The sequence below is a fragment of the Nerophis ophidion genome, linkage group LG08, assembly GCF_033978795.1.
Source record: "Nerophis ophidion isolate RoL-2023_Sa linkage group LG08, RoL_Noph_v1.0, whole genome shotgun sequence".
In the NCBI taxonomy this organism is placed as follows: domain Eukaryota; kingdom Metazoa; phylum Chordata; class Actinopteri; order Syngnathiformes; family Syngnathidae; genus Nerophis; species Nerophis ophidion.
In genome coordinates, this window is record NC_084618.1 from 65,446,716 (window position 1) to 65,461,376 (window position 14,661).

A 14,661-nucleotide genomic window follows, 5' to 3' on the forward strand; every position below is an offset into this window, starting at 1 on the left:
AATTAGTTCTTCTCATTTACCTCTTTGGCATAAAATATTTCAGGTATGATCTGACACACAATTCGTATATACACCATTAGGGCGACTCAGGAGGTCCAATGATGAGCCAGCAGGATTCAATCTGGATCCAATCAGGAATTGTCAGTTTTGGTGTTGGCTGTGCTCGACCTAATCTGCCGGGAGTTTATGCCAGAGTGTCCAGCTACCAGTCCTGGATCAACTCACACATCAGTTCTGATAAACCAGGTTTTGTCCAGTTCAACTCCACTGGGCTGGATACTGACACCAACTTCACATGCTCTGGTCCTTCTCCTGTTACTAGTATTATTCCTACGACAGAACCAGAGCCCAGCATCTCAAGTGCTAAACGTAAGTATCTCAATCGTCACTGCACAGACTTAATCCTCTGCATTTACTGCAAATTCACAAGGATATACGAACCCCGTTTCCATATGAGTTGGAATATTGTGTTAAATGTAAATATAAACGGAATACAATGATTTGCAAATCTTTTTCAACCCATATTCAATTGAATGCACTACAAAGACAAGATATTTGATGTTCAAACTCATAAACTCAATTTTTTTTTTTTTTTTTGCAAATAATAATTAAATTAGAATTTCATGGCTGCAACACGTGCCAAAGTATTTGGGAAAGGGCATGTTCACCACTGTGTTACATCACATTTTTCTTTTAACAACTCTCAATAAATGTTTGTGAACTGAGGAAACTAATTGTTGAAGCTTTGAAAGTGGAATTCTTTCCCATTCTTGTTTTATGTTGAGCTTCAGTCATTCAACAGTCCGGGGTCTCCGCTGTCGTATTTTACGCTTCATAATGTGCCACACATTTTTGATGGGAGACATGTCTGAACTGCAGGCGGGCCAGGAAAGTACCCGCACTCTTTTACTACAAAGCCACGCTGTTGTAACACGTGGCTTGCCATTGTTTTGCTGAAATAAGCAGGGGCGTCCATGATACCCCGTTTCCGTATGAGTTGGGAAATTGTGTAAGATGTAAATATAAACGGAATACAATGATTTGCAAATCATTTTCAACCCATATTCAGTTAAATATGCTACAAAGACAACATATATGATGTTCAAACTGATAAACATTTTTTTTTTGCAAATAATCAACTTGAGAATTTGATGCCAGAACACGTGACAAAGAAGTTGGGAAAGGTGGCAGTAAATACTGATAGAGTTGAGGAATGCTCATCAAACACTTATTTGGAACATCCCACAGGTGTGTGGGCTATTTGAGAACAGGTAGGTGCCATGATTGGGTATAAAAGCAACTTCCATGAAATGCTAAGAAACAAGGATGGCGTGAGGGTCACCACTTTGTAAGCAAATTGTTGAACAGTTTTAGAACATTTCTGAACGAGCTATTGCAAGGAATTTAGGGATGTTACCATCTACGGTCCATAAAATCATCAAAAGCTTTAGAAAATCTGGAGAAATCACTGCCCGTAAGCGACGATATTACGGACCTTTGATCCCTCAGGCGGTACTGCATCAAAAAAACGACACTGTGTAAAGGATATCACCACATGGGCTCAGGAACACTTCATAAAACCACTGTCAGTAACTAAAGTTGGTCGCTACATCTGTAAGTGCAAGTTAAAACTTTACTATGCAAAGCGAAAGCCGTTTATCAACAACACCCAGAAATGCCGCTGGCTTCAGTGGGCCCAAGCTCATCTAAAATGGACTAATGCAAAGTGGAAAAGTGTTCTGTGGTCTGACCAGTCCATATTTCAAATTATATTTGGAAACTGTGGACGTTGTGTCCTCCGGAACAAAGAGGAAAATAACCATCCGGATTGTTGTAGGCGCGAAGTTCAAAAGCCATTATCTGTGACGGTATGGGGGTGTATTCGTGCCCAAGGCATGGGTAACTTACACATCTGTGAAGGCACCATTATTGCTGAAAGGTCCATACAGGTTTTGGAGCAACATATGTTGTCATTAAAGCAACATTATCATGGACGCCCCTGTTTATTTCAGCAAGACAATGTCAAGCCACGTGTTACAACAGCGTTGCTTGGTAGTAAAAGAGTACGGGTACTTTCCTGGCCCGCCTGCAGTCCAGACCTGTCTCCCATCGAAAATGTGTGGCGCATTATGAAGCATAAAATACGACAGCGGAGACCCCGGACTGTTGAACGACTGAAGCTCTACATAAAACAAGAATGGGAAAGAATTCCACTTTCAAAGCTTCACCAATTAGTTTCCTCCGTTCCCAAACGTTTATTGAGTGTTGTTAAAAGAAAAGGTGATGTAACACAGTGGTGAACATGCCCTCTCCCAACTACTTTGGCATGTGTCGCAGCCATGAAATTCTAAGTTAATTATTATTTGCAAAAAAAAATAAAGTTTATGAGTTTGAACATCAACTATCTTGTCTTTGTAGTGCTTTCAATTGAATATGGGTTGAAAAAGATTTGCAAATCATTGTATTCCTTTTATATTTACATCTAACACAATTTCCCAACTCATATGGAAACGGGGTTTGTGTAAAGCGATACTAGAGAGGGAAAGTACAAGTATCTGACCAGAGAATGACTTTAGCAGAAGTTGAAGTCATACTTTAGAAAAGCACCTCAGTAAAGGTAAATAAGTACCTGATACAAAATGCACTTAAAAATTAGAACTACATTTTTTTTAAACAAATTAAACAAATATAATGTTTATTTGTTATGTGGCTTTTTTATTAAAAAAAAAACAAATCATAATACATATTCAGGTACAGTAAAATAGAAGAGGCTTTACCTTGTTAAACATTGAAATTAAACCCTTACAGTCATGTAGAGCTCTCTCCCTCTCTCTCTCTTTCTCTCTCTCTCTTTCTCTCTCAACCTCTCTGTATGTTATAAAAACAAACTCAACTTGTTTTTAACAGAAACCTTAAGTGAAAATGCACTTTTTTTGGGGGATTGTGTCTATCATATACTATCAATATGTAAAACAAGCACTCATTAGTTTTGCTTTTTTTATGCATTCTAACCTGTAAATAAATGCAAGTGAAACTGGAAAATGGGTAGCTCTTACCACCAAGACTTTCTGTGTTGTTCTTTGAGCAACACTGCAACATTTTACAGTTTAGCAGCAGACGTGTTAGCGGTTTCTGGGGACGCCGCTCTGAGTTGAACAGTGCTCCCTGACTAGTTTTAACTACAGTATGTGTTCATCAACTTGGATTCTAATGAGACCTGTTTGCAGTGTGTGGCACCTCTCCACTGAACACGAGGATAGTTGGAGGTGAAAACGCTCAAGAAGGAAGTTGGCCTTGGCAGGTCAGTTTGCAGGATCTTGGCAACCATGTTTGTGGTGGTTCTCTAATAAACAAAGAGTGGGTGATGTCGGCTGCCCACTGCTTCTTCAGGTGGGTCACCTGAAAATGATATCATATATATTTTGAAACTACTTGAACCATCTAAACATTGGCGTTGTCTCTTTAGCACAAATACCTTTGGATGGTCCGTTTCTCTTGGTCGTCAGAACCTGCAGGGCAACAACACAAATGAAGTGTCCAGAACTGTTGACACAATCATTTTGCATCCAAACTTTGACACTTTTAGCTTTGACAATGACATCGCTCTGCTTAGACTTTCCTCACCGGTCACTTTCACAGACTACATCAGACCTGTGTGTCTGGCAGCCAGTAGCAGTAACTTCATCAGTGGTACTGATAGCTGGGTCACTGGTTGGGGAACAGTCCAGGAAGGAGGTAAGGTAGTTAACTAGTAAAGAAATATAACGTTTCCTTTGACTACACCTACATGTAATAGACTTTCCCTCTACTATTTAGTGTTACTCCCCTTCCCTCAAACGCTACAAGAAGTGGAGGTTCCAATTGTGGGGAACAGACAGTGTAACTGCCTGAATGATGAAAGTTCTATTACAGACAACATGATCTGTGCTGGTTTACTTGAAGGAGGGAAAGATGCTTGTCAGGTAGATAACTTCTTTTAATTTACCTCTTTTGCCTAAAATAATAAACATCTTTTAATTTCCCTCTTTGACTTATGAAAATAATAATTTGAATATGATTTGACACACAATTTGTATTCACATCATAAGGGTGACTCAGGAGGTCCAATGATGAGCCAGCAGGATTCAATCTGGATCCAATCAGGAATTGTCAGTTTTGGTGTTGGCTGTGCTAGACCTGATCTGCCGGGAGTTTATGCCAGAGTGTCCAGCTACCAGTCCTGGATCAATTCACACATCAGTTCCGATAAGCCAGGCTTTGTCCAGTTCAACTCCAGTGGGCTGGATACTGACACCAACTTCACATGCTCTGGTCCTTCTCCTCCTGTTACTAGTATTATTCCTACGACAGGACCAGGGCCCAGCATCTCAAGTGCTGAATGTAAGTATCTTAATTGTCACTGCACTGACTAAATACTCTGTATTTACTGCAAATTCACAAGAAAATAACATGAATTTCAACTGGCGTGACAGTATTTATATAGCATTTAAACCACATTTCCATCAAGTGTTACAGTTCAACTAAGCCCCCCATCATATAGTTTGGAGGAGAACACCCTTATTTGGCGTTTTTTTTCCACTGCTCACTGATCATTAGACAATTGTCTACTATGACAGAGGGAGTGATTTTAATTCAATAAGGCAATAACATGAAGAAACAAAAACAATCCAACCGTTTTTTTTTTTTCAAAAAACAAACATATAAGTCGGCTAATTTACACCTGTTGCCCGTTAGCAGTCATTGCAGCTCACATAGAAGGTTTGTTTAATCGTCACACGCTAAAAGTGTGTTAAGGTGTACAGGAATGTTGCAATTTTCTCTCTGTTCGTGCCATCATCGAGTCGACACTTGGCAAAACGTTTTCGCTCGATGATTGCAGTCAAGTCAAGGCTCCAAATTTTCAAGCCTTTGAATTCTTCATCATTGTCTAGGAAGGTCTTTTTTTGACTTCTCATTGATCGCTTCCCCTTAACCAGTCTTGTATAAAATACTTAAAAGCGATACTTGAGTAAAAGGACAAGAATTTAACCAGAGATTGACTTTGGCAGAAGTTGAAATTTAGAAAAGTTGTTTCAGTAAAAATCAATAAGTACCTGATAGAAAATGCACTTAAATATTAGAAGTACATGTATTTAAACAAAGTGAGAAATTATAATGTTTACATGTTATGTGGCTTTCTTATTAAAAAAAAAAAAAAACATAACATAATACATATTCAGGTACAGTAAAATAGAAGAGGCTTTAACTTGTTAAACATTGAAATTAAACCTCGACTGTCATGTAGATTTCTCTCTCTCTCTCTCTCTCTCTCTCTCTCAACCTCTCTGTATGTTATAAAAAAAAACTCAACTTATTTTTAACAGAAACCTTAAGAGAAAATGCACTTTTTTGGGGGGATTGTGTCTATCATGAACTATCAATATGTAAAACAAGCACTCATTAGTTTTGCTTTTATTATGCATTCTAACCTGTAAATAAATGCAAGTGCAACTGGAAAAAGGGTAGCTCTTACCACCAATACTTTCTGTGTTATTCTTTGTGCAACACTGCGACATTTTACAGTTTAGCAGCAGACTTATTAGCGTTTTTTGGGGACGCCGCTCTGAGTTGAACATTGCATCGATTTACTTACAATTTTGTGCTCCCGGTGTAAAATGAAATTGTTTGCATTTAATATGTCACAATTATGGCATTAGGTCTCAAAATCAACTTTTGTTTTAGAATAAAGAGTTACAAAGATAATTCATGAAAATGTATCTCTGTAAAGTAGTCTTTTTTTTTAAAGCATTTTGAAAAGTAAAAGCAAAAGTTGTCGAAATAAGTGTAAATGTTAAAAATGATAAAGTAAGTAATTGTACATTAAGTACAGTAACAAAGTATGTGTACTTTACAAAACTGCTTCTTACTTAAAAAAAAGAAAGATTAAGCCTTGGAGTTGGAAACAACCTCATCATTCAATCAATGCTAAAAGCTGTTCTGCCCAGTTGCAAAATACCATCCGTGCCCAACGCCCTGACTAGTTTTAACTACAGTATGTGTTCATCAACTTGGATTCTAATGAGACCTGTTTGCAGTGTGTGGCACCTCTCCACTGAACACGAGGATAGTTGGAGGTGAAGACGCTCAAGAAGGAAGTTGGCCTTGGCAAGTCAGTTTGCAGGATCTTGGCAACCATGTTTGTGGTGGTTCTCTAATAAACAAAGAGTGGGTGATGTCGGCTGCCCACTGCTTCTTCAGGTGGGTCACCTGAAAATGATATCATATATATTTTGAAACTACTTGAACCATCTAAACATTGGCGTTGTCTCTTTAGCACAAATACCTTTGGATGGTCCGTTTCTCTTGGTCGTCAGAACCTGCAGGGCAACAACACAAATGAAGTGTCCAGAACTGTTGACACAATCATTTTGCATCCAAACTTTGACACTTTTAGCTTTGACAATGACATCGCTCTGCTCAGACTTTCCTCACCGGTCACTTTCACAGACTACATCAGACCTGTGTGTCTGGCAGCCAGTAGCAGTAACTTCATTAGTGGTACTGATAGCTGGGTCACTGGTTGGGGAACAGTCCAGGAAGGAGGTAAGGTAGTTAACTAGTAAAGAAATATAACGTTTCCTTTGACTACACCTACATGTAATAGACTTTCCCTCTACTATTTAGTGTTACTCCCCTTCCCTCAAACGCTACAAGAAGTGGAGGTTCCAATTGTGGGGAATAGACAGTGTAACTGCCTGAATGATGAAAGTTCTATTACAGACAACATGATCTGTGCTGGTTTACTTGAAGGAGGAAAAGATGCTTGTCAGGTAGGTAATTTATTTTTAATTTACCTTTTTGGCCCTCAAATAATAAACATCTTTTAATTTCCCTCTTTGACTTATGAAAATAATAATTTGAATATGATTTGACACACAATTTGTATTCACATCATAAGGGTGACTCAGGAGGTCCAATGATGAGCCAGCAGGATTCAATCTGGATCCAATCAGGAATTGTCAGTTTTGGTGTTGGCTGTGCTAGACCTGATCTGCCGGGTGTTTATGCCAGAGTGTCCAGCTACCAGTCCTGGATCAATTCACACATCAGTTCCGATAAGCCAGGCTTTGTCCAGTTCAACTCCAGTGGGCTGGATACTGACACCAACTTCACATGCTCTGGTCCTTCTCCTCCTGTTACTAGTATTATTCCTACGACAGGACCAGGGCCCAGCATCTCAAGTGCTGAATGTAAGTATCTTAATTGTCACTGCACTGACTAAATACTCTGTATTTACTGCAAATTCACAAGAAAATAACATGAATTTCAACTGGCGTGACAATATTTATATAGCATTTAAACCACATTTCCATCAAGTGTTACAGTTCAACTAAGCCCCCCATCATATAGTTTGGAGGAGAACACCCTTATTTGGCGTTTTTTTTCCACTGCTCACTGATCATTAGACAATTGTCTACTATGACAGAGGGAGTGATTTTAATTCAATAAGGCAATAACATGAAGAAACAAAAACAATCCAACCGTTTTTTTTTTTTTTTTAAAAACAAACATATAAGTCGGCTAATTTACACCTGTTGCCAGTTAGCAGTCATTGCAGCTCACATAGAAGGTTTGTTTAATCGTCACACGCTAAAAGTGTGTTAAGGTGTACAGGAATGTTGCAATTTTCTCTCTGTTCGTGCCATCATCGAGTCGACACTTGGCAAAACGTTTTCGCTCGATGATTGCAGTCAAGTCAAGGCTCCAAATTTTCAAGCCTTTGAATTCTTCATCATTGTCTAGGAAGGTCTTTTTTTGACTTCTCATTGATCGCTTCCCCTTAACCAGTCTTGTATAAAATACTTGAAAGCGATACTTGAGTAAAAGGACAAGAATTTAACCAGAGATTGACTTTGGCAGAAGTTGAAATTTAGAAAAGTTGTTTCAGTAAAAATCAATAAGTACCTGATAGAAAATGCACTTAAATATTAGAAGTACATGTATTTAAACAAAGTGAGAAATTATAATGTTTACATGTTATGTGGCTTTCTTATTAAAAAAAACAAAACATAACATAATACATATTCAGGTACAGTAAAATAGAAGAGGCTTTAACTTGTTAAACATTGAAATTAAACCTCGACTGTCATGTAGATCTCTCTCTCTCTCTCTCTCTCTCTCTCTCTCTCTCTCTCTCTCTCTGTCTCTCTCTCAACCTCTCTGTATGTTAAAAAAAAACTCAACTTATTTTTAACAGAAACCTTAAGAGAAAATGCACTTTTTTGGGGGGATTGTGTCTATCATGAACTATCAATATGTAAAACAAGCACTCATTAGTTTTGCTTTTATTATGCATTCTAACCTGTAAATAAATGCAAGTGCAACTGGAAAAAGGGTAGCTCTTACCACCAATACTTTCTGTGTTATTCTTTGTGCAATACTGCGACATTTTACAGATTAGCAGCAGACTTATTAGCGTTTTTTGGGGACGCCGCTCTGAGTTGAACATTGCATCGATTCACTTACAATTTTGTGCTCCCGGTGTAAAATGAAATTGTTTGCATTTAATATGTCACAATTATGGCATTAGGTCTCAAAATAAACTTTTGTTTTAGAATAAAGAGTTACAAAGATAATTCATGAAAATGTATCTCTGTAAAGTAGTCTTTTTTTTTTAAAGCATTTTGAAAAGTAAAAGCAAAAGTTGTCGAAATAAGTGTAAATGTTAAAAATGATAAAGTAAGTAATTGTACATTAAGTACAGTAACAAAGTATGTGTACTTTACAAAACTGCTTCTTACTTAAAAAAAAGAAAGATTAAGCCTTGGAGTTGGAAACAACCTCATCATTCAATCAATGCTAAAAGCTGTTCTGCCCAGTTGCAAAATACCATCCGTGCCCAACGCCCTGACTAGTTTTAACTACAGTATGTGTTCATCAACTTGGATTCTAATGAGACCTGTTTGCAGTGTGTGGCACCTCTCCACTGAACACGAGGATAGTTGGAGGTGAAGACGCTCAAGAAGGAAGTTGGCCTTGGCAGGTCAGTTTGCAGGATCTTGGCAACCATGTTTGTGGTGGTTCTCTAATAAACAAAGAGTGGGTGATGTCAGCTGCCCACTGCTTCTTCAGGTGGGTCACCTGAAAATGATATCATATATATTTTGAAACTACTTGAACCATCTAAACATTGGCGTTGTCTCTTTAGCACAAATACCTTTGGGTGGTCCGTTTCTCTTGGTCGTCAGAACCTGCAGGGCAACAACACAAATGAAGTGTCCAGAACTGTTGACACAATCATTTTGCATCCAAACTTTGACACTTTTAGCTTTGACAATGACATCGCTCTGCTCAGACTTTCCTCACCGGTCACTTTCACAGACTACATCAGACCTGTGTGTCTGGCAGCCAGTAGCAGTAACTTCATCAGTGGTACTGATAGCTGGGTCACTGGTTGGGGAACAGTCCAGGAAGGAGGTAAGGTAGTTAACTAGTAAAGAAATATAACGTTTCCTTTGACTACACCTACATGTAATAGACTTTCCCTCTACTATTTAGTGTTACTCCCCTTCCCTCAAACGCTACAAGAAGTGGAGGTTCCAATTGTGGGGAATAGACAGTGTAACTGCCTGAATGATGAAAGTTCTATTACAGACAACATGATCTGTGCTGGTTTACTTGAAGGAGGGAAAGATGCTTGTCAGGTAGGTAATTTATTTTTAATTTACCTTTTTGGCCTAAAATAATAAACATCTTTTAATTTCCCTCTTTGACTTATGAAAATAATAATTTGAATATGATTTGACACACAATTTGTATTCACATCATAAGGGTGACTCAGGAGGTCCAATGATGAGCCAGCAGGATTCAATCTGGATCCAATCAGGAATTGTCAGTTTTGGTGTTGGCTGTGCTCGACCTAATCTGCCGGGTGTTTATGCCAGAGTGTCCAGCTACCAGTCCTGGATCAATTCACACATCAGTTCCGATAAGCCAGGCTTTGTCCAGTTCAACTCCAGTGGGCTGGATACTGACACCAACTTCACATGCTCTGGTCCTTCTCCTCCTGTTACTAGTATTATTCCTACGACAGGACCAGGGCCCAGCATCTCAAGTGCTGAATGTAAGTATCTCAATTATCACTACACTGACTTAATACTCTTTATTTACTGCAAATTCACAAGAAAATGATATGAATTTCAACTGGCGTGACAGTATTTATATAGCATTTAAACCACATTTCCATCAAGTGTTACAGTTCAACTAAGCCCCCCATCATATAGCTTGGAGGAGTACACCCTTATTTGGCGTTTTTTTTCCACTGCTCACTGATCATTAGACAATTGTCTACTATGACAGAGGGAGTGATTTCAATTCAATAAGGCAATAACATAAAGAAACAAAAACAATCCAACCGTTTTTTTTTGTTTGTTTTTTTTAAAAAACAAACATATAAGTCGGCTAATTTACACCTGTTGCCCGTTGGCAGTCATTGCAGCTCACGTAGAAGGTTTGTTTAATCGTCATACGCTAATAGTGTGTTAAGGTGTACAGGAATGTTACAATTTTCTCTCTGTTTGTGCGAAAAATTGAGTCGACGCTTGGCAAAAAATTTCGTCTCGATGATTGCAGTTAAGTCAAGGCTCCAGATTTTCAAGCCTTTGAATTTTTCATCATTGTCTAGGAAGGTCTTTTTTTGACTTCTCATTGATCACTTCCCCTTAACCAGTCTTGTATAAAATATTTGAAAGCGATCCTTGAGTAAAAGCACAAGAATCTAACCAGAGAAGGACTTTGGCAGAAGTTGAAATTTAGAAAAGTTGTTTCAGTAAAAGTCAATAAGTACCTGATACAAAATGCACTTAAATATTACAAGTACATTTATTTAAACAAAGTGAGAAATTATAATTTTTACATGTTATGTGGCTTTCTTATTAAAAATAACAAAAAACATATTCAGATACAGTAAAATAGAAGAGGCTTTGACTTGTTAAACATTGATATTAGACTTCTAGTGTATCTACTATATCCAACATTTACCAGAAGATGGCAACAAACAACTTATATCACTCTATTACATTCCTCCCCTTTTAGAGATGTAGAAGTTACTCAAAAAGAAAAAAAACACAGAACCAAAAAATGCAGCAGGCTCAATAAAAAAACGGATCCTAAGTCATATTCTTTTCTTTAGTACTGAACTCTTAACCCTTATTTGTAAACAAGAACATACGTATTATACATACAGTATTTGTACACACTTCACACAGATTTATATACTGTCTTCAAAGATTCAGTTTTTGTGGTGGTGCCTGAACCTTACTGGGTACCTGTGGATTACTGGTGAGGTTTTGGTTGTGGGTGATCTGGGTTCTGATGATGGCAACTCAGCAGCCCTTGAATCTGGTTCAGTGATGACAGTGGTTTGTGTCGGACTCACTGATGGTCCTGGTGATGGAACTGAAACAGCACCGTCCAGTTGTACTGATGGCACATTTATTGCAACTGGTGGAAACAAGATAATTGGCAGTCTCTCCACATTTTCTCGCCATGGTAACATGTGATTTTCATGCACTGTGCGCTGTCTCTGTCCCTCTTGGATCAGGTAATTGACCGTTACCAGTCTTTTCAGTATTTTTGCCTGAATCCATTTCTCCACTACGCCCCTGAAATTTCTGAGGCAAACCGCCTCTCCCTCCAGGAAATAGCGTACAGGGGGAGCCCTTTTGTCATGATGATGCTCCTGCGCTGCTTGTTTTCCTTCGATCTGTCTGGCAAGCACCGGCTTGAGCAAACTGAATTGAGTTCTCAACTGCCGTGTCAGGAATAACTCAGCTGGAGTACGTCCCGTCACTTTGTGGGGTGTGCTATGGTACATGAGAAGGAAATTTGCCAGTCTGCGACTGAGTGGCAAGGAAGACTTGCCATCTGCTTCCAGCACATTCTTCCTCGGAGCCCGTTTCAGGATTTGTACTGATCTCTCTGCTGCTCCATTTGATGCTGTGTGGTAGGCTGGTACAGCAGTGTGTTTGACACCATTACTCTCCAGGAACTGAGTAAACTATTTTGCCACCAGCTATGGACCATTGTCTGAAACTAGCTCTTCTGGCAGTCCAAACAAGCAAACAGACCGCGCAGCACTTTAACGGTGTTGTGAGAAGTGGTGGAGGACATGGGGAAAACCTCTAACCACTTTGAATGGTGACAACCAAAAAATACTGTTTATCTTTCTCTGCAAAATATATGTGAATTATTTGCCACACTCTTTCTGGCCACTGCCAAGGATGTAACGGTGCCACAGCTGGCATTTTCTGTACTGCTTGAAAGACTGAGCACTTGTTCACCAGTTCTTGAATTTCACCATCACAGTCTGGCCACCAGAGGTATCTGCGGGCAAGAGCCTTTATACGGCAGATACTTAGATGTTCATGATGGAGATCCTCCAGTAATCTCTGTCGATAACCTGGGGGTATGATGACTCGCTGTCCCCAGAGAATGCAGCCTTGATCTGCTGATAACTCCTGTCTGTGAACAAAGTAAGGCCTCAATGCTACATCTTGCACATAACTTGGCCAGCCATTTAATGTGTAGTTCCACACCTTGCTGAGTACAGGATCTTTAAGAGTAGCACTCTCAATGTATTTTGCACACACAGGGAGTTCCTCCAAGTGTGAAAAGTAGAAGATACTTCCCTCTTCGGCTGTGTTGTTCATCACTACTCGGCGTAGGGATGACAAAGCATCTGCATTAGCATGATCAGCTGACTTCTTATAATCAATCTCATAATTATAGGCCATGAGAAAAATTGCCCAGCGTTGCATTCTTAATGCTGCCAATGTTGGAACTGCTGATTTTGGCCCTAGGATGGCCATACGTGTGAATTTCTTTCCGTAAAGATATTCATGAAATTTCATTGATCCAAAATCTTTTAGCAAGTGCCTCCTTTACAATTTGGGTATACTTCCTTTCTGGTTCAGTGATTGTTCTCGAGGCAAATGCCACAGGTCGTTCTTCTCCATTTTATGTTACATGTGACATTACAGCCCCAACTCCATAAGGCGAAGCATCACATGTACCAACACCTTGTTCTGCAGCAGAAGTTGCTTTGTATCTTAAAATTATTTCGCAAATTCAACAGTCCAAACCCACTTTGAGTCCTTTTTAAGCAGGTTGCGCAGAGGCTGGAGCATGGTAAAGGGGTTTTGCAGGAATCTGCTGTAATGGTTCAGAAGGCCTAAGAAAGACTTTAGTTCTGTTACATTTGTGGGCTCTGGTGCATTTGTTATGGCAGTCACCTTTTCTTCTGTGGTATGTAAACCCGTCTTATCAATGCGATGTCCCAGATGCTCGACACTGCTCTGGAAAAACTGACATTTTGATAGCTTCACCCTGATGCCATGCTTCTCCAAACATGTGAGAACAATATCAAGTCTTGTCAAATGCTCCTCCTCCGAGGAAGCAGTGATGAGGATGTCGTCCAAAAAACATGTCACATGGTCCATCCCTTGCAGAATCTGGTCCATAACAGACTGAAATATTGCAGCAGCACTCGAAACTCCATAACTGAGGCGGAGATGAATGTACATGCCTTTGTGTGTGTTTATAGTCGGATATTTTTATTACTCTGCATGCAACTGTAGTTGTTGGTAGGCATGTGAAAGATCCAGTTTACTGAAAGATGTTCCTTCTGCTAATGTAGCGAACAGATCTTCAGTATTCGGTAGTGGATATGTCTGCTCTTCAATGCATTAACACTGACCTTGTAGTCACCACAAATCCTGATAGTTTTCTCGACCATAGGTACGGTGACTCTTGGAGCTGCCCACTCACTTTTGTCAATCTTTGAAATCATTTTCTCACTCTCCAACCTCTCCAGCTCTCTCTCTCTACAGCTTCCTTTAGTGCGTAAGGAACTGGGTGAGCCTTGCAGAAATTTGGTGTGGTATCAGTCTTGGTGTGGATTTTAGCTTTGAACCCTGTGATACAGTCTTGGCCCTCTGAGAACATTGCCTGATGTCTCTCTATCACCTTGTGTACTCCTGTGTTACAATGTATCCTTGTATGCACCTTGGGTACTGTAAAAATCTGTTTCCAGTTCAGCCATAGCTTTTTTTAGCCAGTGGCGGCCAATCAGGGCAGGTCTGCTTCCCTGTACAATGACCAGTGGAAGTGTCACTTGCTGGTCCTCGTACTGTAATGGCAACATGATGTACCCTCGAACAGCAACCATTTGGCCTGAGTCTGATTTCAACTTTAACTTTAAAACTGGTTTCAAAGAAAATATAGTGAGGTTTGCCTGGTAAAAGCTGTCAAAAATCACTGACACTGCTGAACTTGTGTCCAGTAACATTGTGGGGCTCTTGTTTCCCGGTCCAAGATCCACTGTGTAACTTTTTTCCCAGTTTGAGGTTGAGTCAACTGCGTACAATCCAAAAATTTCTGCCTCATCACCACTTCTGGATGCACTCCCTTCAGTTTCAACATACTGAGTTGAAGATTGGCCTTTAGTCCTCCTACATGCACAGGCACTGTCTCCAATTTTGGAGCAAGCATGACACTTTTCATTTTTAAATCTGCAGTCATGTGCTGAGTGCTTGCCACCACATCTGTAGACGTTTTGCCACCACACCTGTAACATGTTTTCTGCCCCCCAGTGTCTCTTTTTGTTCCTTTGCTTTGTTATTA

At 39.5% G+C, this 14,661-nt stretch overlaps 1 protein-coding gene across 8 annotated transcripts in view; it reads left to right on the forward strand.

Annotated features, from left to right (window-relative positions):
• Positions 1–14,661, forward strand: part of LOC133558198 (uncharacterized) — a 46,413-nt gene that overhangs the window by 9,959 nt on the left and 21,793 nt on the right. For 5 of the 8 annotated variants that reach the window (XM_061909399.1, XM_061909406.1, XM_061909403.1 and 2 more), the window contains exons 6-18: positions 81–369; positions 3,228–3,390; positions 3,467–3,735; positions 3,817–3,962; positions 4,089–4,380; positions 6,075–6,237; positions 6,314–6,582; positions 6,664–6,809; positions 6,938–7,229; positions 8,949–9,111; positions 9,188–9,456; positions 9,538–9,683; positions 9,811–10,102. In XM_061909399.1, coding sequence (XP_061765383.1) covers positions 81–369; positions 3,228–3,390; positions 3,467–3,735; positions 3,817–3,962; positions 4,089–4,380; positions 6,075–6,237; positions 6,314–6,582; positions 6,664–6,809; positions 6,938–7,229; positions 8,949–9,111; positions 9,188–9,456; positions 9,538–9,683; positions 9,811–10,102 — 2,899 coding nt within the window. The remainder of the gene's footprint in view (positions 1–80; positions 370–3,227; positions 3,391–3,466; positions 3,736–3,816; positions 3,963–4,088; positions 4,381–6,074; positions 6,238–6,313; positions 6,583–6,663; positions 6,810–6,937; positions 7,230–8,948; positions 9,112–9,187; positions 9,457–9,537; positions 9,684–9,810; positions 10,103–14,661) is intronic. The other 3 variants (XM_061909404.1, XM_061909402.1, XM_061909400.1) reach the window with 3 other exon arrangements.